The sequence below is a fragment of the Pan troglodytes genome, chromosome 4 (genome assembly GCF_028858775.2).
Source record: "Pan troglodytes isolate AG18354 chromosome 4, NHGRI_mPanTro3-v2.0_pri, whole genome shotgun sequence".
Classification (NCBI taxonomy): Eukaryota; Metazoa; Chordata; class Mammalia; order Primates; family Hominidae; genus Pan; species Pan troglodytes.
In genome coordinates this window covers 138,260,517-138,284,378 of record NC_072402.2, presented here as the reverse complement: position 1 = coordinate 138,284,378, position 23,862 = coordinate 138,260,517, and the positions used below count along the sequence as shown (strand labels likewise).

The 23,862-nt window shown below is 51.3% G+C and overlaps 5 protein-coding genes across 11 annotated transcripts; 2 read left to right on the top strand and 3 right to left on the bottom strand.

Annotated features, from left to right (window-relative positions):
- Nucleotides 1–284: 284 nt before the first annotated feature.
- SLC35A4 (solute carrier family 35 member A4) lies at nucleotides 285–2,215 on the bottom strand. The gene has a single exon (XM_054684635.1). It carries the CDS (start codon nucleotides 2,213–2,215, stop codon nucleotides 1,241–1,243), a length of 975 nt encoding a protein of 324 aa, XP_054540610.1. The 3' UTR covers nucleotides 285–1,240.
- On the bottom strand, nucleotides 285–4,681 carry LOC129135312 (SLC35A4 upstream open reading frame protein). The gene is made up of 3 exons (XM_001139675.6): nucleotides 4,529–4,681; nucleotides 3,414–3,512; nucleotides 285–2,820 (listed from the first exon to the last, which is right to left on the bottom strand). The coding sequence occupies exons 1-3, from the start codon at nucleotides 4,541–4,543 to the stop codon at nucleotides 2,623–2,625; spliced, it is 312 nt and encodes a 103-aa protein (XP_001139675.2). The 5' UTR covers nucleotides 4,544–4,681; the 3' UTR covers nucleotides 285–2,622.
- On the top strand, nucleotides 4,627–11,121 carry APBB3 (amyloid beta precursor protein binding family B member 3). Of its 6 annotated transcripts, none has more exons than XM_001139279.8 (13): nucleotides 4,627–5,190; nucleotides 5,474–5,637; nucleotides 5,719–5,795; nucleotides 6,666–6,726; nucleotides 6,890–7,036; nucleotides 7,162–7,289; nucleotides 7,540–7,545; nucleotides 7,688–7,802; nucleotides 7,940–8,024; nucleotides 8,288–8,371; nucleotides 8,635–8,750; nucleotides 8,885–9,076; nucleotides 10,568–11,121. In XM_001139279.8, exons 1-13 carry the CDS (start codon nucleotides 4,758–4,760, stop codon nucleotides 10,802–10,804), a joined length of 1,845 nt encoding a protein of 614 aa, XP_001139279.4. In that variant the 5' UTR covers nucleotides 4,627–4,757; the 3' UTR covers nucleotides 10,805–11,121. The 6 variants fall into 6 exon arrangements, with proteins under 6 accessions (XP_001139279.4, XP_001139203.4, XP_517974.5 ...); XM_001139203.8 differs by having other exon boundaries at nucleotides 7,667–7,802; XM_517974.9 differs by lacking the exon at nucleotides 7,540–7,545.
- SRA1 (steroid receptor RNA activator 1) lies at nucleotides 11,114–18,888 on the top strand. Of its 2 annotated transcripts, XM_001137717.7 has the most exons (5): nucleotides 11,114–11,965; nucleotides 12,121–12,246; nucleotides 17,208–17,410; nucleotides 18,223–18,331; nucleotides 18,481–18,888. In XM_001137717.7, exons 1-5 carry the CDS (start codon nucleotides 11,905–11,907, stop codon nucleotides 18,690–18,692), a joined length of 711 nt encoding a protein of 236 aa, XP_001137717.2. In that variant the 5' UTR covers nucleotides 11,114–11,904; the 3' UTR covers nucleotides 18,693–18,888. The 2 variants fall into 2 exon arrangements, with proteins under 2 accessions (XP_001137717.2, XP_063666826.1); XM_063810756.1 differs by lacking the exon at nucleotides 17,208–17,410 and having other exon boundaries at nucleotides 11,761–12,246.
- A 922-nt stretch (nucleotides 18,889–19,810) lies between these two features.
- EIF4EBP3 (eukaryotic translation initiation factor 4E binding protein 3) lies at nucleotides 19,811–21,730 on the bottom strand. The gene is made up of 3 exons (NM_001204162.1): nucleotides 21,556–21,730; nucleotides 20,322–20,492; nucleotides 19,811–20,155 (listed from the first exon to the last, which is right to left on the bottom strand). Exons 1-3 carry the CDS (start codon nucleotides 21,656–21,658, stop codon nucleotides 20,127–20,129), a joined length of 303 nt encoding a protein of 100 aa, NP_001191091.1. The 5' UTR covers nucleotides 21,659–21,730; the 3' UTR covers nucleotides 19,811–20,126.
- Nucleotides 21,731–23,862: the final 2,132 nt, after the last annotated feature.

Genomic DNA, 23,862 nt, shown 5'->3' with positions numbered 1-23,862 from the left:
TACAGTCTAGTTTGTCCTGCTCGGCCCAGCACCTGCTGTTCCCAAGACTCCCTCCGCATTCCCCTGGGCCCAAGTTTTGTGCTCCAGGGAAATTTCAAAAGCTCTGTGACAGGGAAATGTCTCAGTTCCATGGAACTCTCACAGGAAATAATGCCACTGGCAACAGCTTGGAGAAAACAATTTTTTCTTAGTCTAAAAGTTATCCCAGAATTAAGATACTCAGGACCCCAGAGGAACAAAATTGTTTGAGGGGAGTTGCGCAGACAGAAGACACAAGACAATCATGGCTGTGGTTGTAGGAACCACCCTACAGCCTAGAAGACTTTATTAAGATCTTATTGCTTATGCAGTTAAAGAGACACTGATTGAGCTACAGGTTTCCTGTACCTGGTCTCAGGTCACTCTGTGCAGAGCTTCCCCAGGCTGTTGGGAGCTGGGAGACTGCTAGGCAGGGGCAGGCCCCAGAGTGGGAAGCATGGTACCTCCTAGGAGCCTCAGAGTGGGTAGCGGGCTTCAAGACAGCCCTCAGGGTGAACAGAGAGGTCAGGAGTGTTGGCTTAAGCCAGGGCCCAGGGGCTACATTCCCTGAGATGAGTCAAGCCCAGCCCTCTCTGGGGTTTCCAGAACAAAGGCTAGGTGTGGGGAGCAGCACTGTGGAGAGGGCAGGGAGCATGTCTCTAGGCATTGCTGGAACTGGAGGAGACTGTCAGAGTGGTTCGGGTAATGGTTGTATAATCTGTGGCAACTGGGCCTTCTTGCATGAAAGTGGAAGGGTGAGGATCCCTTATGGAAGAGTCAGGCACCATGGCTGGGCTGGACTAGCCAGCTCCAGTGGCTCTGCTGGGTGACTAAAGTAGGCAAGGAAAGCCACTTGTTGCCCACACCCCACTTTCATCAACTCTGTTCATGCAGGACAAAGCAGGGAGCTGCCCAACAAGGATGGGGTTATTTCTCAGGCCTAGGTATTGATGTTACCTTAATTCTTTAGTCTGGAAGAACTTGGTTGGGGGTGGGGGATGGCAAGCATTTCCTTAACCAAACCCACACTTCACGTCTCCTAGGGGTACCCCTTCATCCACCGATCTCCAGAGAATAACCTGGCTGCCCTCACTTCTCCAGCTTTTCTCACAAGGCACTTGTTACAGGGCTGCTGATGGGAGAGGGAGGAAGGCCTGGGAGGGGGATCTGGTGGTGGCGCCCAATCTACAGGGTCCGGAATCAGGGTGGAAGTTGTCAGGGACTAGCGGCTGCCATAGTACAGGCGCATGGCCAGGCCAATGAGCAATGTGGCCAGGAAGAAGGCGGCTGTGAGCTGCAGCCGTAGCAGGACTGCTGAGAGCACGGCGTTGACCACCAGTGAGCAGGACACCACAAAGAGGCGTGTGATGCTGCTGCCATGCTTCATGACAGCGGACATGAGCAGTCCATTTAGTGCCTGGCTCAGCACCACGAGTGCTGCCCATCCTGAGAAACCTTCCAGGAGGCCTGGGCCGGAGCCGCCGCCAGCATGCAGACCTAGATTCAGAAGCACACCAAAAGTGTAGAGGAAGAGGTTCTGAAGTGCCAGGGGCAGCCGCTGTCGCTTCATGAGCAGCTCTGTGTACACTGAAGACAAGCCTGAGATGAGGCAGTACAGAATGAGGAGCAGCAGGCCTAGCGGAGTGATATGCAGGGGCATGGGGCTGGCAGCAGCTGCTGGAGGGGGACTGGGAAGGGTGTTCCCGGGAACTTGAAGGCCCCCTGCTGCATAGCAGGCCCCCGCAGCCATCAGCAGCAGCAGCGCTAACCCCTGACGCACAGAGAGGCGGTGCCGGAGGCAGAGGCAGTAGAGCACAGCCGTGCTTCCAATCTTGAGATTACTCAGCACCTGGTAGGTGCTGGGGTCCATGTAACGCTGAAGATAGATCACCAGGTTGTTGTTAGCGCCATAGAGCAGGGCTGATAGTGCGAAGGGAGCAGCCTGGCGCCAGGGTGGGGCCCCCTGGGGCCATGCTTGCCAGCCTACCAGAAGGGAGAAGGCGCATAACAGTAGCTTGGTCAGCTCAGTCAGCAGCACGGCTGAGGAGGGCCGGAAGGGCACTCGGCCGTCCACATGGCACAGTGCCAGCAATGGGGCATGGGCACCGTACATGGCAGTGGATAGGAGTAGCATCAGGGTCCAGCGGGCCTGCCTGGGACGGCCCAGGCCTGGCATACCCCCATCCTCTACACTCATACCCACACAAGACCCTGGGTGGCTAAGGGGCAGCAGGGATTGCAACACGTTTGGGGAAAATCAAGTTATGGAGCCAGCTCCCAGGAAGGAGGAGCCGTGGAACATTGCCAGAGAGAATACTGAGGATCAGAGGCATCTACCAACTCCACATTCAGGGCTTGAAGAGTAAGGGGCTGGTGGTCCTTGAAGCCACAGTCTTGGGGCGAGTCCCATGGAGTTAGGAAGGGGAAGAAGGAATCCAGGGTGCAGGCTGAGGAACTATTGTCCACAATCTGCAGGAAGGGAGGCAAGGATGAAGGTGGCAGGAAAGTTGGAGATAGCAAATGGATGACAGCTGGGGAATCCAGATAAAGTGTCTCCACCTGAAGGCTGAGCTGCTCATCCTGCCTCTTCCATGGCACCTAGAGCTAGTCGGGCCCCTTGCGTAGTGACTGCAAATAGTCCCTTAATGTCTTCTCCACGTTGGGCACAGCATATGCCTGAGCCGCATAGATGCCAGTGCAGGTGCCCACAGCAAAGCCCAATACTGCTGATGCCCTCAGTTTGGCCACCACATAGCCAGCCAGGAATCCCTTGAGGAACGGGGAGGACAACAGCGAGCCATCCTGCAGAGAAAAATGCAGAAGGAAACTTAGCTAGGCTCTTTCCTGACTGTCCAGGGGCTACTCAAGCTGGGATTAGAGCATTCCACCACCAGCTCCTCCTCACCCTGGACAACCGTGGTATTTTCTCCAGATTTTTCCCAAGGTTCTGGGGCCAGAAAAAGAACCAAGCAGTTCTGATCACACAATCTCAGAACCCTGGGGTCAGAAAGCTCCAACCATAGAACTCCACTGCCACACAAGGTCAGAGATGCCCCTAGCCCTGCCGGTTTCTCCAGCCTCATTTCCTAGCACGCTCCCCAACTACTGTAGCCAAATGGACCTCCTTTCACCCCTCATGTTTATAATGCTACTTCCTACCACAAGGCCTTTACATATGCTGTTCTGCCTGGAATGTTCTTTCCTCCCCTCTTCACCTACTTAACCACTACTTAAGATATTAGTTCATGTGCCATTCAGAAAAATTGTCCTTATGGTGACTGAGAATAGGCCCTCAATAATCACTTGCTGAAGAAATCTCTACCATCCATTTAACACTCTCAAGAGCATGTTGGGCAATAAAGCCTAAGGCAGGGGTGGGGTGGGACAGTCCTTACCTGGCCCACTCCACTGTTGACTTCGTCTTCTACACGCCGCTGCAGGCTTTCCAGCTGGTTCTTGAGAAATGCCAGGTCCTTAAGCTTAGGCAGAGAATCCTAGGACAAGCGAGAGGCTGGCTCCAGCAGTCTGACTAAGCCCCACCCCTTGCTCAATTCCATCAGAAGCTGGGAATTGGGAGGGGATGGGGTGAGCCAGAAAGACCTTTTCCTATAAAAGCTTCCTGAGATGGCAGTGGCAAAGGAAGAAAAGCATTGAAAAGCACAGAATTCAAATGAGGGCCAGGAAGGGACTGACAGATGGGATCTGAACCAGTAACTTACATCAACCTCGACAAGAATTTTATATAGCAAGCAGTATGTAGGAAAGGCAGGAGGGACAGCTAGGGACCTTTAATTAGGTCCATCAGGAAACCACTACTGACTCCATTATGAGCTCCTTGAAAGTCGTGACCAGTCTGTCTTGGCTACTGTGTTCTAGTGCCTGACATTTAGTAAATGTGTGGGTAATGCTGAGCTTCTAGACCAATGGTGAGTAATGGACCGAGGCAGTTTCCTGGACAATTTTATTGTCTTGGTTCCTGGATGGGGTTTACCTCTTTCTTCCCAAGGACATCCCAAACTGAATGTGAGTGACTGGATGTGAGTGAGAATGACAAAAAAGACTGTCGGCAAGTGTGTAAGTAAATGGACTGAGTGATTTTGATCGCATATAAGTAAGAAATTCAGAGTGTACGCAAGGGAGTGTTTGAATGAGGGTGGTGTGACTGTCCGTGTGATTGGAAACATCGTGTCACTGGGAAGAAAATTTCGGGAGCTAGGGAATGGGGTAAAGTGAGGAGTGTTTAAGGGTGAATGTTTTTGAGTCTGTGCTAGTAACTGGGGTTCGTGATGGTTCCCAGGAGGGGACATCTGGGGGATCCACGGCTCCTCCCGCCTCGCCGAATGCTCTCCCCACACCACTCCACACTGTTGAGGCAGTTGACAGGAGCCTCAGAAGAAACAAGGGACATCCTCACTCCTGAGCCACTCCAGAGTCGCTTCTCCCCGGAACTAAAAAGGTCAAGGAGAGTGAAGACCACGCCCGGCTGCAGATCACCCCCACGGCCACTCACCTTGTCATCCGCCATCTTCCCCGCCGAACTTGTTGCGCAGGCGCATCCCCGCCTCCCTCATGCCGACTGCCCCGGCCATCTTTACGGAGGGCGAAGGCACTTCCGGAGCATTTTTGGAAAGGGGGAGGTGCTTTCCTAGTGGCCAAGTACGCCTCTCCCAGATACTTCCATGTGACCCCCTCCCGTCGAGTCTCAGGCTGCGTGTGAGCGCACTTACGACCGGGGCGCGATGATCTCACTCGTGCGCGAGTGCGCGCGGCGCATGTTCGGCGTGTCGGTCTTCAGGCGCCTGATGAGTTCACAGTTGCGCGGTGGTGTCAGCGGTTTCGCTGGCGTTCGTGGGCCTCCCCCGGACCCACACACGGAAACACGCAACCATTCGGGGATCCAGACGCCCGTTTACACGCACCACCCCTGGGCGGGCTGTGCGGCTCAGGCCCTCCCCCGGGACCGGCCCGTGTCCCGCCCCGTGTCCCACCCCGTATTTGTGCGGCGCCAGCTGGCCCCGCAGCCTGCGGCGCAGAGAGGCTGGGCTTGCAGGCGCAGTAGCTCCAGAGGTCGCGCTGGGCTGAGAGTGCGGGCCGGCAGAGGCTGGCGGGGAGCAGCCGGGGTTATGCTGGGCAAGGATTACATGCTGGCCATCATTCTGGTCAACTGCGATGGTGTGCACGGAGGGGCCCGGTGGGAAGACCAGGAGCTGAGGGAGGACGAGGGAATCCGAAAGGCTACTCTGGGGCTCAAAGACAGGGTGGGGGATACCTCTCTGTGTAGGGACCAGGGGGCGAATGAACCCGATCTTTACATGTGATGTCTTCAAGATTGAGGAGCTTGGATCTTCAGCCTAAGAACTGACCCATTTTGGGGATGGAGAGGGGATTATGACAGCATGTTATTCTGAACTCACAAATCATATGCTCCCTCCTCTCTAATCCGGTGTTCCTGTAGATGACTTGTGGGAGGACCACAGTCTGGAGGGGGAGGCTGGCCTGCCTCCTGGCTGGAGGAAGATCCACGATGCTGCAGGTACTTACTACTGGCATGTACCCAGCGGTAGCACCCAGTGGCAGCGCCCAACCTGGGAACTAGGAGATGCAGAGGACCCAGGCACGGTAGGTGGAGTGTGAGGAGGAGGTCTGAGCCCGTGTGTGGACCTAGGTCTGCTGTTAAACTGACTAACTCCCACTCTACAGGGAACGGAGGGGATCTGGGGACTGCGGCCCCCCAAAGGGAGATCCTTCTCCAGCCTGGAGAGTTCACTGGACCGGAGGTAACGGGTGGCCCAGGCAAAATGAAAGGCTTGGGGTTCCATGGTGTTCAAAAACGCAGCTGGACCCATGGTCTGCTTTCCAGCCCAGGTTCTGGATTCTGTCACATGTTTTGGGTTCTGTTACGTTCTTGGCTCTGTCCCAGGTTCTTAACTGTCAGTATTTTGAGTTTTATCCCTTGTTCTAAGCTCTTGTTTGTAGCTACATGTTTTTCATATTCTTGGTCCTAACCTATCATGTTCTAGACCTTGGCCATTAAGTCCTCTGTTCTAGGGTCTCTTGTCCCACTTTGGGGTTTTGGTCCACATATTGGACCCTGTTCTATTTTGTGACTTTTATTTTTTATTTTTTGAGATGGAGTCTCACTCTGTCATCCAGGCTGGAGTGCAGTGGCACGATCTTGGCTCACTGCAACCTCCGCCTCCCAGGTTCAAGTCATTCTCCTGCCTCAGCCTCCTGAGTAGCTGAAACTACAGGCACACGCCACCATGCCCAGCTAATGTTTGTATTTTTAGTAGAGATGGGGTTTCACCATGTTGGCCAGGATGGTCTCGATATCCTGACCTCGTGATCCACCCGTCTCAGCCTCCCAAAGTGTTGGGATTACAGGCGTGAGCCACCACTGCACCTAGCCTTGTGACTTTTATTCTGTGTCCTGTGTCTGGGTCCTGTGTCCTGAATTTTCCCTCAAATTCTAAGTCACACTTTATGTTACGTTAATATGTCCTGGGCTCTACCCTGCTCTGGTTTTATATTTCTGGTGCTATATTCTGGGTCTTGCCCCTCATCCCGTGCTTATCAAGTTGTCTAGGCCTCACCAGTGTCCCTACTGTAGGAAATGTGGTCCTCTTAACAGCTCTGCTCTGTTTCAGTAACTCTCTGTCCTGGTATGGTGAGGAATCCTACATCCAGAGCATGGAGCCAGGGGCTAAGGTAGTGACTTGGGCCTGAGGGCATTGGGAGGTCCCAAGGGAAAGACAAGGGTGGGATTGGACTGAACAGAGGTGATCAAGGGTGAAGACAGGGAGTATGTATTGTGGCACCTGCCACCCTACTCCATCCTTATTAATTCCTGTCCCTTCCCCCAACCTGTCAGTGCTTTGCAGTCCGCTCTCTGGGCTGGGTAGAAGTACCTGAAGAGGACCTGGCACCGGGGAAGAGCAGTATTGCAGTCAATAACTGTATCCAGCAGCTGGCCCAGACCCGCAGCCGGAGCCAGCCTCCAGATGGTGCCTGGGGTGAGGTGAGTTGGCTGGGCCCTTCAATGGTTTGGGCCCAGGGTCCAGCAGAGGTAGCTGTCCCTGAATTGCCTATTTCTCATGGCAATGACCTTTATCTGAGCTCTGGGCTGACCTCTGTCCTTGGCAGGGCCAGAACATGCTGATGATCCTGAAGAAGGATGCCATGAGCCTAGTGAATCCCGTGGACCACAGTCTGATCCACTGCCAGCCTCTGGTGCACATCCGTGTGTGGGGCGTGGGGAGCTCCAAGGGCCGGTGAGGATGCCTACATCCCCCAAGCAAGAGCTACTTCTCCCTCCCGGCTGCAGGCTGTGATCCCCACTGATGCTGATCCCCAGTACTTGAACCCCTGGACACAGATCCTCTGATGTGGACCCAGGACTGCTTCCCCTGCCTGGTCCAGCCCTGGTTGGGGAGGGTGGGCCCAGCTCAGCAGGGACAGTTTGGGGAGAGTCCGAGAGGCTGGGCTGATTCCCTTCTGTGCTCCCACATGCTTCCGGAACAGTGACAGGTGAGTGAAAACCAGGTATCCTGAGCCCCATCCCTGATGTCCCTACTCCATCCCTGCTATATCCCTAGCCTGACTTTCCAGCCTCCTGCAGGCTCCTGCCTCTAACCAGCCTCTACCCCAGCCCCATCTCTGCCCCTGCTAGGGACTTCGCTTTTGTGGCAAGTGACAAAGATAGCTGTATGCTCAAGTGCCATGTGTTTCGCTGTGATGTCCCTGCCAAGGCCATTGCCAGTGCCCTACATGGGCTTTGTGCCCAGGTAAGTGTCAGGGGTGGGGCAGGGAATGTGGGTAAGGGGTTGGGTCTGAAGCTTCCAAGGTAGTTGGGGTGGTATTGGCCCTTTTACCCTAATTCCCCTCTCTCCCTGTGGCTCATGCTGGCTTCATTGTGTTTTAGATCTTGTCAGAGCGAGTAGGGGTCAGTGGTGATGCCTCTTGCTGCTCCCCAGACCCCATCTCTCCTGAAGACCTGCCACGGCAAGGTATGGGGAGGGGAGACCTGCATTGCTGCATTGGGGTGCTTTGGTGCTGCTTTGTGGGGGGGCGATTTCTGGTTATTTAATACTCCTGTGGATAAATTTCTGAGATGTCTGGTCTCAGGGATCCCAAGCCACTAGTTGGAGGAGCATCTATGAGCCTTTTCTTCTACCAGCACCAGCTCTGACCTGAGTCCTGGCCCAATCAGAAGGGTGGGGAAAAGGGTAATTGAAAGAGCTTCCAGGCCAACTTGGTGTGTATATTTCAGTGGAGCTGCTGGATGCGGTAAGCCAAGCTGCTCAGAAGTACGAGGCACTGTATATGGGGACACTGCCAGTCACCAAAGCCATGGGTGAGAACTGAGGGGGCTGCATGTGGTGGGCTGTGTGAGGCAAGGGGAAGGTGAGTGAGGTGGGGCCTGTTATCATTTCTCAAGAGTCCTCCCATGGCCTTGTTATGGCCTGGGGTCTACCAGCCTTCCAAAATCAGAATTCTAAGGCTTGCCCCAGCTATCCTATTCCCTATCTCTGAATCCCAAATCAGTGAGAGGGGGCTAGACACTCCCTGCAGACTCTTTCTTTTACACTGGGAGACACGCTGGGTATGTTCCCCCAGGCATGGATGTGCTGAACGAGGCCATTGGTACCCTCACCGCCAGGGGGGACCGGAATGCCTGGGTCCCCACCATGCTCAGTGTGTCTGACTCTCTCATGACTGCACACCCCATTCAGGTACCAGAAGAGGGTGAAGTTGGGGGCTTTGGAGGGGTGAGCAGGGATGCTGAGGGGTCACTGCTTGCTGTCGGAAAAGTTAAGTGGGTCTGGCCCGTGCTTGGCCGTCTAGTGACTAGGCCTGGTGTGGGCAGGCAGAGGCCAGTACAGAGGAGGAGCCATTGTGGCAGTGCCCTGTGCGCCTTGTGACATTTATTGGTGTTGGCCGCGACCCACACACCTTTGGCCTCATCGCTGACCTGGGCCGTCAGAGCTTCCAGTGCGCAGCCTTCTGGTGCCAGCCCCATGCAGGGGGACTCTCTGAAGCTGTGCAGGCTGCCTGTATGGTGAGTCATGGGTGGGAATGGGTGGGTGGGATTGCCCTGCAGCTGCTCTCCACTGTTTACTGGGGCTCCGGGTCGGCAGCCTCTTCAGAGATCACAAACCTGGGCTGATTCTGGTTCATTAATGTTTTGGCCCTCATGTTGTTTTTAGTAAGTTTTAATTAGTTGCCAATATTTAAAGGCCAGGACATTTCACATAATAATCGCTATTCTTGTTTTTCTTAAAATATCAAGAGCTCTGGCACTCAGTTCACACGTGTAAGTGTCAGCATGCAGCCAGAGTTGTGCAGAAGCTGTGCCCTAAAGAGTTGGCATTGTTCCTGTTTGTCTCATTTAGGTTTATTTCCTGGCATCTGTGGGCATTTGAGTGTGGGTTGCTTATACTTCGTTAGTTCAGTTTGCTCATTCATTCAACAAATATGGGTGTCTACAGGGTCCCAGGCACCATAGCTGACTCTGAGAATTTAGTGCTGTAGAGGGCACAGCCCTTGCCTTCACAAAACACTTAGGATAGAGCCAAGATAGACCAGAAATAAGTTGTACACCACTGGTTGATGGAAGAGGTGGCCCCTTTAGGGGTCAGGAAGGCTACCTGTAAGAGGTGATAGAAATCCGACAGTCCAAGAGGGAAGTTAGCCAGGTGAAGGGGAGTGGGGCAGGTGTACCAAGCACAGGGAACCTTAGCTATGAAGGTGAGAGATATTAGTGGATGAGAGTATCTGAAAGAATCTAGTGTATCTGGCATGCAAGGGGGATGTAGTGAGAGATGAGATCAGAGAGAATGACAGAAGCCAGGTTTGGGGGACCTCATAGGTCAGGGTGATGAGTTTATCTGGAGGCACTAGGAAGCACTGAAGCCCGAGAGTGAAGTCAGGGTTATGGATTAGGATGACCACTTAAGCTATAGTATGGGTAAAAGATTTGGAGGACGTAATAGGAGGTAGGAAGGCCAATTAGGACACCTTTGAGCTGTTCAGATGAGATGACTGGGAGAAGTTGCATTGGGGCTGGAGTTTGAGTTGTACACCTTTACCCTTGACTAGGGAATCTGCTTTGCCAGGGACTAGTCCCCACCAGTGAGAGATGGAAAAGAGGCAACATAGTGGTACATGTAATTAAGAGTTTAGGCTCTGCAATCAGAGAGAACTAGGTTTGAATGCCATTTCTGCCTTTCTCTGGCTGTGTGACCTTGGGCAAGTCATATACTCTCTGAATCTCAATTTCCTCATTTGCAAAACAGGGATAATAACCCCTCATAAATAACTGAATTATACAAAGCACTTAGCAGTGTCCAGCCCGCCCTCCTTAAGTGTCTGATACACGTTTTATGATTTTGTTATTGAGCTACCTGGGAATGCTCTAGAAACTCCACATGTGGCTGACTACCAACCTTGTTATCAGACAGAAGCTTTGGCCAGTTCCCTGTCCTGCAGAAGCTTTCAGGGAGTCTAGAGGCAGAAAGTAGCTGGATCCTCACATTCCCCTTCTCCCTAGGTTCAGTACCAGAAGTGTCTTGTGGCCTCTGCAGCTCGAGGCAAGGCCTGGGGTGCCCAGGCCCGTGCCCGCCTGCGGCTCAAGCGGAGCAGCTCCATGGATTCCCCAGGAGGTCCCCTGCCCCTCCCCCTGCTCAAAGGAGGGGTTGGCGGTGCAGGGGCAACCCCTCGAAAGCGGGGTGTCTTCTCTTTTCTTGATGCCTTCCGGCTGAAACCCTCTCTGCTCCATATGCCCTAAACTTATCTGGGAAGGCTGGGGAAGTAGGCTCTGGGTCCATGCCTAACTCTGTACCGTTTTATTCCTCAAGGCCTATAGCCTGTCACTCCTTGAAGCCTTCTCTGCCTGTCCCTCCGATCCTTGTCCACCGTCTATTTATTGCCCAATTTATTGTTTATACGGATGACTGGGAGGCACTGCACCACAACGTAGGACCCTGGCTCCCCTTTCCTTGGGTCCTTGTGTTCCTTGCCCCTGTCCAACCCTGGACAGTTGGCTCTACCTCAGTAACACTTTATAGCAAAATCAGTGCAAATAAAAATCCCTCAGTGACCTCACTGGATGTGAGTATATTGGGCCTGGGACAGGGCTGGGGGCTAACAGCCTGTGTGAGATGAGTGTCTTTGTGTCTGTGCTTGATGTTGGTGGCTCTCTGTAGTCACATTACAGCATGGGTGTGATGGAGATCTGACTTCATTCATTCAACAAACATATTTTCTAAGGAGTTCCCTGTGCCAGGCACTAAGCTGGGCACTGGGAATGTAATAAAATAGTCAAGGTCCCACCTTCTAAGACTGTCCGACAGGGAAACGAACAAGAGTCAAATAAGGCAGAAGATGTGATGTAATACACCTACGAAATCTCAGAGGGTTGTATGGTCGTGGGAGCTCAAGTGAGACACTTAACCTGGCCTGAGACATTCCAGAAGGCCTCCCGAAGAACTGACATCTGAACTGAGAACTGAAGGAAGATGAGTACTAGTGAGGCTACTGGACGTGAATGTGGAGATTGTGCAGGGCAATGCAAGAGGAGGCTGTAGAAGTCAACCTGGCTAGATCACAGCGGGGCGTATGTGGGGCAGGAGCTTCTTTGTTTGAACTTGCTCCTGAGAGGATGAGGCCTCCTAGAGCGCTGGCTCCTGGACAGCAACCTCCTTTGGTGCCTTGTGACCAGGGCCCTGATGGTTCATTAGATGGAGCCTTCGAGTCTTAGGGAGTTGCCGCAGGGTCCCCACAGCGGCTCCCGACGGTTGTGAACCAGCATCCATCTTCCACGGCTTCCGGCAACCCACCTGGCCCTGGACGTGTCTCAACTGGCCCGCGCGAGGGGCCGCCCCGGAAATGACGCGCTGCCCCGCTGGCCAAGCGGAAGTGGAGATGGCGGAGCTGTACGTGAAGCCGGGTGAGCGCAGCCGGCGGGCTAGGGCACTAGGTCGTCGCCCCGGCCTAGGCTGGGGGCGGTTGCGGCGTGGAGTATGGACCCTCTGTCTCCCCCAGCCCCAGTATAAGCTAACAGTGGAGTTCCGGGCTCGCTTCACACATCCCTCGCCTCCGCAGGCAACAAGGAGCGCGGCTGGAACGACCCGCCGCAGTTCTCATACGGGCTGCAGACCCAGGCCGGCGGACCCAGGCGCTCGCTGCTTACCAAGAGGGTCGCCGCACCCCAGGATGGATCCCCCAGAGGTGCGTGGGGCCCCTGTGCTCGGAGACAGACGGAGAATGGGGGGGTTTAAGGCATAAGCCTGTTTGGAAGCCTTTTTTCTCTCCCCGAGGGCTCCTTAAGGAGAGAGGTTTTGGGGCTCCAGTAAGGGTCTCAGGGCAGGTGCTTTTCCGAGCCCCTTCTCTGCTGCTCAGGTTAATAAATGGTGTATTGATTTAAAGAGACTATTTTTTCATCCTAGATGATCTTATCCAGACCTGTGGCTTTTAATATAGTTTTAATCCTCAAATTATTTTTCTTTGTTAACCTATACCTCTTGCCAGAACCGTATAGTGGCATATTCATTTGTCCATTCTGTCTTCACTTAGGTATATGATAATCGTCAGACTTCACAGTTTTTCATTCATTTAATCACTATTATTTACTGAGCACTTACTATAAGTCAGGCACTGTTTGAGGGCGAACTAGACAGCAGTGAGAAAGAAAAAAGATCTCTGCTTTCAGGAAGTCCACGTTGCAGCACTGGAGATGGGCTGAAAGATGAAATAGTGGTGAGGGTGCTACAGAAAATAAGCGGTGATGTAATATGACTGGGTAACGAGGTGTCTGAGGGGCTGACATTTAAGCCACACAAAGATCATGTACAAAAGCATTCCAAGCAAAAGAAAGAGCTGCAAAAGGAATAAGTTTGGCCAATTCAGAGACTGATGAAATATAGAGTGGCTGGCTACAGCATAGTGGGCTTTGTAAAGCAGGATGAGGAATTTGTATTTTAATCTACATAAAGTTAGAAGCCATTGAAAAGTTTAAAGTAGAGGAGAGCCACCTTTCCCCCCGAGAATTTTCCAAGCCATTAAATGGGCTGTGCCGCGGCACCCATAAAGGGGCTCAGGTTTGGTTCTTTCAGTGGCACTCCATTCTCCACACCCTTTTTGCTGTAGAAGAATGATACAAGGCTTGGTTTCTTAAACTCAGCAGTATTGATAGGTTGTGGCCAGATAATTCTTTGTGAGGGACTTTCCTGTGTCTTATGTTTATCAGCAACTCTGACTTCTACCCAAAAGATGTCAGTAGCATCCACCCAGTTGTGATAGCCAAAAGTGTTTCCAGACATTTGCCCTGTGGGCACTATCTTCCTAGCTTGAGAACCAGGGACTGATTTACATTTTGGAAAGATCACTGTGTCTGCTGTGTGAAAACAAGATTTTAGGGAAGTGGAAAGACAAATTACAGCTATTATGGTAATATAGGCAAGATTTAATGATTTGTATAAGGGTGGGAGTCAGGGTGGTAGGAGTTGGATGGATATGAGATGGAGAAGGTCAGTAGGAATGAGTAGATTAGGAAGAATCCATATAACTAAATTTTTTTGCTTGATATAGGAAGACTGGGGATAGTGGTTTTGGGGAGGGGGAGTTTTTTTGGGGGGCCATGTGAAGTTTAGGCTGTTACTTTTGGGGAATGTTCTAGGCCAGAATTAGAGAAATAAGTCACCATTACAAGGATGGTATTTCATGTCATGGGCTTGAATACAGCCAGGGACAGAGCCGTAGGGCACTCTAGCATTTCAAGGTTGAGAAGGAATCAGCAAAGGAGATTGGGAAATGGCCAAAGAAGAAAATAGGAGAGGCCAGGCGCAGTGAGTCACGGCTGTAATCCCAGCACATGGGGAGGCCAAGGTGGGCAGATCACCTGAGATCAGAAGTTCAAGACCAGCCTGGCCAACATGGCGAAACGCTGTCTCTACTAAAAATACAAAAATTAGCTGGGCCTGTAATACCAGCTACTTGGGAGGGTGAGACAGGAGAATCGCTTGAACCTGGGAGGCGGAGGTTGCAGTGAGCCGACATCGCACCACTGCACTCCAGCCTGGGCGACAGAGTGAGATTCTGTGACAAAACCAAAATAAAAAAAGAAAATAGGAGAGCGTAAAGACATGAATCAATAATGATGAATGCTGCTGAGACATCAAGATAGAGACAAGGGGCCAGGCGCAGTGGCTCACGCCTGTAATTCCAGCACTTCCGAGGCCAAGGCGGGTGGATCACGAGGTCAGGAGTTCAAGACCAGCCTGGCCAACGTGGTAAAACCCCGTCTCTACTAAAAATACAAAAAATAGCCAGGTGTAGTGGCGGGCACCTGAAATCCCAGCTACTCGGGAGGCTGAGGCAGGAGAATCATTTGAACCTGGGAGGTGGAGCCTGCAGTGAGCCGAGATCGCACCATTGCACTCCAGCCTGGGACTCCATCTCAATAAAAAAAAAAGAGCGACAAGGAACCAGTAGATTTGACAAGCATAGCAGTCACTCGTGATCATAACAAGAGCAAGTCTCTGCAGTAATGAGAACAGAAACAGCTGGAATGGGCTGAGGAGAGAATGTGAAAAGTAGAGAGGGTGACTATAAAGAGCTCACTCAAATGCTGCTGCAGAGATAAGAAATGGGACAGTATCTGAAAATGGAACATGAAGTAAGGGAGTGTTTTGATAGTAATATACTAGAGCATGTTTGTACACTAACGGGATGATTGAGTAGAGAGGGGGAACTGATGATGCAAGAGAAGATAGTTACAGTAGGGAAGTCTAGAGAAGACAAGAGAGGCTAGGATGCAGAGTACAGCTGGTAAGATGGCTTTTGATAGGAGCAGGAACCTTTTCATCTATTACAAGAGGAAGAAAAGTGGCCACAGATGCAGGTGGGTTAGGAGGAATGGTGGTGGGAAGATGAGAGAGTTCTGTTTAATGACCTCTACTTTTCAATGAAACATTAGGCAGTGTCAGAAGAAGATAGCAAGGAAAGGAAGAGAAGTTCTGAAGAGTGGGAAAAATGAGCCAAAATGTCCAGGCAGTGTTTGGTACCTTTTAAAATCTGTGGCCATGAATTTAAACTATCAGCATGGCTCTGTTTTCCCTCCCAAGTGCAAGCAAGTTGGGTTTAACCAGGAAAGTGGGACAATGGGAGGAGATAAAGGAGGTAAAAATATTTATAAGGGGGTGATGTTAATGTACATTGAAATCAAAGTAGCTGAGCTGGAAGGGGTAAGGGGGTGATCAGATTTTGGAGGTGATAGTGTGAACAAGGCAGGGGGATGAGAGGCTGATGTAGGGTGGGAAAAAATGATCACTGGAGGTGAAGAGGTCAACTGAAACACCAAATTATTAGATGAATTAATCATCCTTGTGGATGTTGGTACCTAAAAGTAAACTTTGGACTTTTGTTTTCCAGTCTTCTTTCTGTTAGTGGTTCCCATTACTAAAGTCAGAAACTACGAGTCACCTTGACTTCTCTCTTCCTCACTCCCAATCCACTCCTGTTGCTACTTCCTCCTAAGTAAATCTCAGACTACTCCATTCCCCTCGTCTACTCTTTTACCCTAGTCCATGCCAGCATTATCTCTTTCCTGAACTACTCAACCTCTCAACTGGTGTTCCTGCCACCACTGTTGACCTGTTTTCATCAGTTTTTCACAGAGCATACATGTTTAAAAATATGTCTGGTCACATCACCCCTTGCTTTTACAAACCTGCAGTGGCTTCCCAGTACCATTGACTCAAGACCAAACTCTTCCAAAGCCCCGCAGGGTCTGGAGCCTCTGCTTACCTCTCTAATGATAGCTCATACTACTTTCTTCAGTGGTAATAATTTTTAGCCATACAGGCCTCATTACTGTCTCTTGAACAAATCGAAAGTTTTCCTGCTTCTTGGGCGCTGCTCTAACCTCGACCTAGTACATGTTCCTTCAACTCTTCATAGCTGCATCTATCTCATCCATTAGTTCTCAATTTAATAAAAACAGCTCAGTTTGTACTTTTTGCTACATACTAGTCTAGCAGCAGTCTTTTTTTTTTTTTTTTTTTTTTTTTTTTAAGAGGGTCTTAGTATGCTGCTCAGGCTGCTCTCAAACTCCTGGGCTCAAGCGATCCTCCTGCCTCTGCCTCCCAGTGTGCTGGGATTAGAGGCATGTGTCACCACACTCAGCCTGTACCTGTATTCCTAATCTTCATTGCAACCTTGTGAAATAAGTGGCATTATATTCATCCCTATTTTACAGAAGAGGAACCTAAGCTCTAGTTGAAAGTAACTTGCTGAAAGTCACATAGAAAGTGAGCTCAGATAAACTTAAATGTACCTCAGAAGGCCTTCCTTGAACACTTAGTCTAGATAGGTTCTCCCATTTCTCTTTATTGCATAAACCATTTTATTTCTTGGTAGCATGTAACATAATTTAGTAATTTTGTGTTTTTTTCCCTGCCTCTAGAATTAAGCTCTCTGAGGTCAGGAACTTAATCTGTCTGGTTTACTTCCTCCTGAGTAGCCAGGACTATAGGTGTGTGCCACCACACTTGACTAACTTTTAAATTTTTTTTATAGAGATGAGGTCTCACTATATTGCCCAGGCTGGTTTTGAACTCCTGAGCTCAGGTGATCTTCCTACCTTGGCCTCTCAGAGTGTTAGTATTACAGGCATAAGCCACTGTGCCCAGGCCTGGTTTACTTTTCTTTTTTTTTTTTTTTTGAGACAGAGTTTCACTCTTGTTGCCCAGGCTGGAGTGCAATGGCACCATCTCAGCTCACCACAACCTCTGCCTCCCGGGTTCAAGCGATTCTCCTGCCTCAGCCTCCTGAGTAGCTGGGATTACAGGCATGTGCCACCATGCCCAGCTAATTTTTGTATTTTTAGTAGAGACGGGGTTTTGCCATGTTGGCCAGGCTGGTCTTGAACTCCTGACCTCAGGTGATCTGCCCGCCTCAGCCTCCCAAAGTGCTGGGATTACAGGCGTGAGCCATCACACCCGGCCACCTGGTTTACTTTTCTAATCTTTAGTGCCTAGCATATTGTCTGGCGTAGAGTGGGGACTTCATAAATGCATATTTTTGAATGAATAAGTTGTCTCAGAGAGTAGCCCTTCTTAGAAGGGGTGAATTTAGAGTTAAGCTTCTTACCCATTTAAGCCATGTTGCTTGATCCTGCTGTACCTTTTCAGTCCCCGCATCAGAGACTTCTCCTGGGCCTCCCCCAATGGGGCCTCCACCTCCTTCAAGTAAGGCTCCCAGGTCCCCACCTGTGGGGAGTGGTCCTGCCTCTGGCGTGGAGCCCACAAGTTTCCCAGTCGAGTCTGAGGCTGTGATGGAGGATGTGCTGAGACCTTTGGAACAGGCATTGGAAGACTGCCGTGGCCACACAAGGGTAAGCCCTGGCACATCAGAGGTTAGAGAGGGCTCCCATCCACAGCCAAATGCAGGAATGGTTCCCAGAGATAGACCCTCTGACCCAATGGACAGGTTCTTAATCCTTTGAGAGTTATGGACTCCTTCAGAATCTGCTAAGGCCTTTCCAAAGAAATGAACACAGGATTTCAGGAGCATTAACAAGACTTTTGAAGACCAATCAGTAGAAGATGCTGTGGGAACAAGAGTTGAATTCAGCTCCTATTAGTGAACAACCTGATTTTCTGTACCTCCATGCCATTCAGAGCAGAAGCTGCTGATTTTATTCTCAGGAAATTTATATTGTGCCCAGTTAGGGAGAAAGAAACCTCTTCTGGCTATAGTGTTTTCTTAGTTCTTGGAAAAAGAGATCTGAAGAATGTCTTAAAAGAAAGGGAAAGTAGCATGGTCATTTCACCTCTTTGGCGCTTAGTTTTCTTTTTGTGAAGTAACGCTACAGGATGAGCTTCTGAGAGTCTGAGAAGCCCCTGAAATTTTAAAATTCTAGTCGTAGTAGGAGGTGGGTTAGGAAGACTGGTGGTGGGAAGATGAGAGAATTCCTGTTTAATGACCTCTACTTTTCAATGAAATATCAGGCAGTGTCAGAAGAAGACAGCAGGGAAAGGAAGGTTTCATCAGTTTCTCAGTGGGGCCTCTAATCTTTGGGTAAAGAACCAGAACTCTAAAGTGTGGGCCAGAGAAAGCAGGTGCTTCCTATGTGGTGCTGTCTTCCCCTCTCCTCCCCTCATTGGGCTGGCAGCACTGAATCGGAGGGGGGCTTCTGTCTCTTAGAAGCAGGTATGTGATGACATCAGCCGACGCCTGGCACTGCTGCAGGAACAGTGGGCTGGAGGAAAGTTGTCAATACCTGTAAAGAAGAGAATGGCTCTACTGGTGCAAGGTATGGGTGGGTTCTTTGGTATAGCCTAAATCCCTTTCCTGCTGTGGTTGGCTATGCTGGAGCAGGTGCTGAGATTTTGATTGACTGGGAGGGGAGGCATGGAAGCTCTTGTACCACAGGCTGCTTGCTCAACCCCCGTCTCTCTTCAGAGCTTTCAAGCCACCGGTGGGACGCAGCAGATGACATCCATCGCTCCCTCATGGTTGACCATGTGACTGAGGTCAGTCAGTGGATGGTAGGAGTTAAAAGATTAATTGCAGAAAAGAGGAGTCTGTTTTCAGAGGAGGCAGCCAATGAAGAGAAATCTGCAGCCACAGCTGAGAAGAACCATACCATACCAGGCTTCCAGCAGGCTCCATAATCCTCGGTTCCCCAGACTCACCGGACACCATCTCCTATGCCTTGGAGACCTTCTCTCACTTGGCTCCCTTCTTACCACCACCAAGACTGTCCCACTGGGCCTGACCCACCTATGAGGGAAGAAGTCCCACCTGGGCCAGAGGGAGTTCATGTGTTACTCATAACCTGCATTTCAATAAAAACATCTCTGCAGTGGGCCTTGGGTAGGAGAGATGAACCCTTCCGGTGCCAAGCTAGTCCCCTCTGGTGTCCTCGACTGCCCTGCTCCCTGTGTATCTGCAAACCTCTGTTCTCCCTTCTCCATTCATCAGGAAGGGATCTGCTGGGTATAGTCAGACTACTGCCTACCACTTTTTCCCAAATTAGACTGAAAGCACATCCTGTGCTGGGCGGAGCAGCTGTGTTTGGATGGTTTCATTTCAGCATGAGAACAGACTCAAATAGAACGGGGAGACTTTTCCCTCAACAAAAGGAAAGACAGTCCTATTTGCACTGTGTCACCCTTGAGATACCACTGTTGCAGAGATTAGAACCACATTGAGTGGGGTTTTCTGTGTAAATCGAAGGAGAAAAAGACCAGATTACTGAGATTGGGGATTGTAACTCTGACTTGCCAAACAAGCTGCTGCCTCATTTTGGGTTTCAGTGTGAACTCTAAGGTCTCTTGTAACCCTTTGAGAGAGGTACTTGGTGGACTATCATGCTGTGAGAAGGGTACAAGGTTTTTGGTGTTGGAATAGAGGAACTGGTACTTAGAGGTGGGAAGCAGAAAAGGCACAGGGAGAGACGGGATGGCTATAGGCTGGGACAGCACCTCTTCCAAGAGTCCTGCTTTGGAATGGATAGGGGAGGGGCTGCTGGGGGGGCCTGGTTCCAGGAAGGCTGCTTCCTGGAAGACAGGAACAGCCCTTGGCAGTGGCCACGCTATTGCTGTTTATGGTTTGGAGGCTCATGTAACCTGCCACTGTAGCGTGCCTCAGGTTCTAATTGCTGCTGGAAGTGGGCCTGGTGGGAGCTGGGAATGATCTGAGGCCTCTGAGCTTAACCAGGCCTGCCAGGGCCCTCAGCTGGGTGGCTGAGATGAGAAAATCAGCATTGAGGAGAACACTGGAGCCAAGGCATTTCTTTGAATGTTTACTAAGCAGCCAGAAGGTGACTTACTCCATTCCCCAGTTCCAGCCCCTGAGCATAGAGGGTTTAGGGTTAGGAGGAGTACCACAGACGGAAGAGGAAGTAGAGTTAAGGGCTTGGCAAGTTGCCCACTCCTATCCCTGGTCTAGCTGCCTCAGAACTAAAGGAGGCCTGGAACTAACAAGTCACTTCCTTCCAGATTAGATGAGGCCAGCTGGCCTTTGGATGCCCCAGGAAGAGGTGGTGGCAGCAGTGGCATGAGGGATCCCTCTGTAATTCCACATGCCAGGTCATCTGCACTGGATTAGATGTCCATTTCAAATTGTGCGTCATCTGGAGAGAGAAAAGGCAGGAAGACAGGTTGCTGGTCTGAGGATCTGCAGGCTCAGCAGGCTCAGCATCAGTGCAGAAACCCCTCTTGGAACTGAACCCCCGCACTGTGTCACAGTGGCATTTGAACTCAAAGGCTGGGACAATTCTTAATTCCTGCTTTCCTTACCGGGTATCTCTTCCTCTGTCTCCTGCTCCTTCAGCTCCTCCAGCTTGGAGAGAGGGGCTGTTGGAGGAGTTGTGACCCCGGGAATCTGAGGGAGGCAGCAGGGGGGTGTCCGGGCAATGGGTGAGTTCTTGCACTCCAGCAGGAACTTTCGGTCGTAGATGATCCTGGTGCCTGTCAAGGGGTTGGGACTGAGGTAAGAGTCAGGAGCTTGGGTACCGAGATGACTGGGGTCCCAGACTCAGGCCTTTTGGGGCCTGGAGGTAAGGGTGGTGTCGAATTTCCCTGTGCATCAAAGGACATCTGCTCTGAAGCCCAGCTAGGTTCTCAGCAGACAAGCCTTCATAGTGCTTAAAATCTTCCAGACCTAACCAAGATGTGGGTATAAAGCAAGGGGGGCATCTCAGCTGGTATAGGCAGGGGCTTTATGTTTGGGAGAGCTTCAGATCTTGGCTCTAAGAGGAACACCAAACTTTGAGTTCAGGTACTTCATGCTGCTCCTCTACCACTCTGAAACCTCTTTGCTTTGGTCTCACCAGTGAAGGTGAGACCTAGACTAACAGCCTCAGGTGGTTCAAGAAGTGAAATAGCAGTTGTGAAGGGTTCCACCCAGTGCTGTCACCTGGGCTATCTCCTGCAGGGAGGAGAAACGTACTGTTCTAATCCTGACCCCTCCCAGGTCCTATAAGGTTCACACTAGCTCAGAGGAACTTGGCCCGCATAATGTCCTCAAAGGGCCCTGCCCTGTTCCTCCCCTCCGCTTCCGCGTGGCAGTAATCCCTGGGTCGGGAGCCCAGCAGCTCGTGATCCCAGGCTGCTCGCCCAACCAAACAGACGCCAGCCAGCAGCACATAAACGGAGCAACTGCCCCAACTGTTCTAACTACTCCACTTCTCAAGACCCGGTGCTTCCGGCTGAGGTCACGCTCAGTAGGGGGCCCTGGCCCCTATTCCTAGGAAGCAAAGTCGCGAGGGGTAAGGAGCGTGTGTAAGGCGCCAAGAACCCAGGCCACAGTGAAGGATTACATCCCAAACACCCGGAAGCTAGGCTCATGGCCTTGTTGCATCACTTATAAGTTTTTGGGAACTGAGCTTCCGCTCCATTCTCCCCCAAAGCTACAACCTGTAGAGGGGCCTGCGGACAAGTCTTAGGCCTCTCCCTCCCCTACCCCCGCCCCGCAACAACACGCATGCGCTGATATGTCCGCAGCCTGCGGACCCCTGCCCGGCCCGCTGACCTCCGGGGGTAGTGGCGTATAGCGTGCCCCCCGGCGTGGTGCTGTAGCAGTCGGGCAGCTGGTCCCGGCCCCCGGGAATCGGGCAGCTAGTGGACGTTGACATAGCGAGCGGGAGGAGCAGCAAAGTAACCGCCTGGCGTTGAGGTCGAGGAGCGCAGCTCTGAGTCTGAGGCGGACTCAGCCGACCACGTGCAGCTGCTGGCAACAACACTAGAACAACGTCACGCCCAGGGCGGGCCACCGGCCGTCACTCAACCCGACGGTCCCGCCCTATCTGCTAGGAAGCCAGCCCGGTTCAGAGAAAGCTGGAAATGCGTCCAAAGTCCCAGGCCCCACACCGGCTTCCAGTTCCTGCTGGCCCAGCGCTGGCCAACCTGCCTGAGTGCTGCAGCAGCTCAGCTATTTACTGTTTATAGCCGGGAGCTGGGGGCAGGTGAAGTAGGGCAAGCGTTTTTATCCTGTATTAGTTCACCCATTCCTCGCCAACTTTTGGATAGTAAAGCACTATGATTAGCCAAAGTCACACATCTTGCAGGAAGGGAAGCTGGGATTCAAATCTGACTGCATCTGATTCCAGGACTGTGCCCTTAAGCCCAGCTGTGTACTGCCTCCCATAAACAGTAACAGTACAAGGCCGGGTGCGGTGGCTCACGGCCTGTAATCCCAGCACTTTGGGAGGCTAAGGCGGGTGGATAGCTTGAGCCCAGGAGTCTGAGACCAGCCTGGGCAACATGGTGAAACCTAGTCTCTACTAAAAATACAAAAATTAGCCGGGTGCGGCAGCATGCGCCTGTAGACCCAGCTACTCGGGAAGCTGAGGTGGAAGGATAGGTTGAACCCAGGAGGCGGAGGTTGCAGTGAGCGGAGATTGCACCACTGCACTCCAGCCTGGGTGACACAGCGAGACCCTGTCTCAAAACAAACAAAAACAGTACGGGGTGAAACATGCCTTGATGGCCTGGAGCACAGCAGGAAGGGGAAGGTCAGTGAGGGCTGGTCATCTTTCTGAAGAAGTGGTACCTGGACTAATAAAAGGATGAGTCAAGTTTGGGGGCTACAGCTGAGGCATCACCAGTCAGAAGGCCTGCCCTTTGATCTCTTTGCCAGTTAACTAAGGAGGGGCAGGGGGCTAGTGAGGAGAGCTTGGTCTTTAGAAGGAAAGAAAGGTCAGAGAGTTTGGCCTTGGAGTTTTTTTTGTTTTGTTTTGTTTTGTTTTATGTAGACACAGTGATATGACAGGCTGGAGCAAGGTGGTGGGATTGGTGAAGATGTATATACGCTGGAAATCTTGAATTCATCAGGCTGTCCTGTTTGGCTTCCTCAAAATCAATACTGCCTCCACTGTCCCTTCCCCTCACCAAAAATTAAGTATAGACCACCTGACTGCATCCATTTATCAATATTAACTCATCTCTGGCTTCATCAGATTTCTCCTTAGGTCTGATTTCTTCACTCATTTAAAAAAAGATTGCTTCTCAAACTATTTATTTTCTGAGATAGGGTTTTGCTCTGCTGCCTAGGCTGGAATGCAGTGGTGTAATCTCAGCTCACTGCAAACTCTGCCTCCTGGGCTCAGGCCATCCTCCCACCTCAGCCTCCTGAGTAGCTGGGACCACAGGTGCCCACCACCACACCGGGCTAATTTTTGGATTTTTTGTAGAGACAAGGTTTCACCATGTTGCCCAGGCTGGTCTCGAACTCCTGAGCTCAAGTAACCTATCTGCCTCGGCCTCCCAAAGTGCTGGTAAGTGTGAGCCACCACACCTGGCCAGCTTCTCAAACTTTAATGTGCATACAAATCATCTGGAGATATTGTTAAAATGATAATTCTGATACAGTATTGGTCTGGGTGAGATTTTGGATTTTTTTTTTTTTTTGACACACGGTCTCACTGTCACCCAAGCTGGAGTGTAGTGGTACAATCATGGCTCACTGCAGCCTCAACCTCCTGGGCTCAGGTGACCCTCCCACTTCAGTGTCCTGAATAGCTGGGACACAGGTGCATGCCACTGTACCTGGCTAATTTTTAAATTTTTTGTAAAGGCGGGGTCTCACTATGTTGCCCAGGCTGGTCTCAAACTCGTAGGCCCAAGCGATCCTCCCAAACAGGCATCCTCCGAAACAAGAATTACAGGCATGAGCCACCGTGCCCAGCCAATTGTGGATTTTTTTTTTTTTTTTTTTTTGAGATGGAGTTTTGCTCTTGCCGCCCAGGCTGGAGTGTAATGGCATGATCTTGGCTCACCGCAACCTCCGATTCCCAGATTTAAGCGATTCTCCTGCCTCAGCCTCCTGAGTAGTTGGGAT

Excerpts from the sequence above, each read along its gene's own strand:
- SLC35A4 (XM_054684635.1), bottom strand. The coding sequence starts at position 2,215 with ATGAGTGTAGAGGATGGGGGTATGCCAGGCCTGGGCCGTCCCAGGCAG.
- LOC129135312 (XM_001139675.6), bottom strand. Across the intron at positions 2,821-3,413 it reads TCAACAGTGGAGTGGGCCAG|GATGGCTCGCTGTTGTCCTC; the intron begins GTAAGGACTGTC and ends TTTTCTCTGCAG.
- APBB3 (XM_001139203.8), top strand. The coding sequence starts at position 4,758 with ATGATCTCACTCGTGCGCGAGTGCGCGCGGCGCATGTTCGGCGTGTCG. Across the intron at positions 7,803-7,939 it reads TACATGGGCTTTGTGCCCAG|ATCTTGTCAGAGCGAGTAGG; the intron begins GTAAGTGTCAGG and ends ATTGTGTTTTAG. Across the intron at positions 8,751-8,884 it reads TGACTGCACACCCCATTCAG|GCAGAGGCCAGTACAGAGGA; the intron begins GTACCAGAAGAG and ends TGGTGTGGGCAG.
- SRA1 (XM_001137717.7), top strand. The coding sequence starts at position 11,905 with ATGACGCGCTGCCCCGCTGGCCAAGCGGAAGTGGAGATGGCGGAGCTG. Across the intron at positions 12,247-17,207 it reads CCAGGATGGATCCCCCAGAG|TCCCCGCATCAGAGACTTCT; the intron begins GTGCGTGGGGCC and ends GTACCTTTTCAG. Across the intron at positions 17,411-18,222 it reads ACTGCCGTGGCCACACAAGG|AAGCAGGTATGTGATGACAT; the intron begins GTAAGCCCTGGC and ends TCTGTCTCTTAG.
- EIF4EBP3 (NM_001204162.1), bottom strand. The coding sequence starts at position 21,658 with ATGTCAACGTCCACTAGCTGCCCGATTCCCGGGGGCCGGGACCAGCTG. Across the intron at positions 20,493-21,555 it reads ATACGCCACTACCCCCGGAG|GCACCAGGATCATCTACGAC; the intron begins GTCAGCGGGCCG and ends ACCCCTTGACAG. Across the intron at positions 20,156-20,321 it reads GACAGAGGAAGAGATACCCG|ATGACGCACAATTTGAAATG; the intron begins GTAAGGAAAGCA and ends TTCTCTCTCCAG.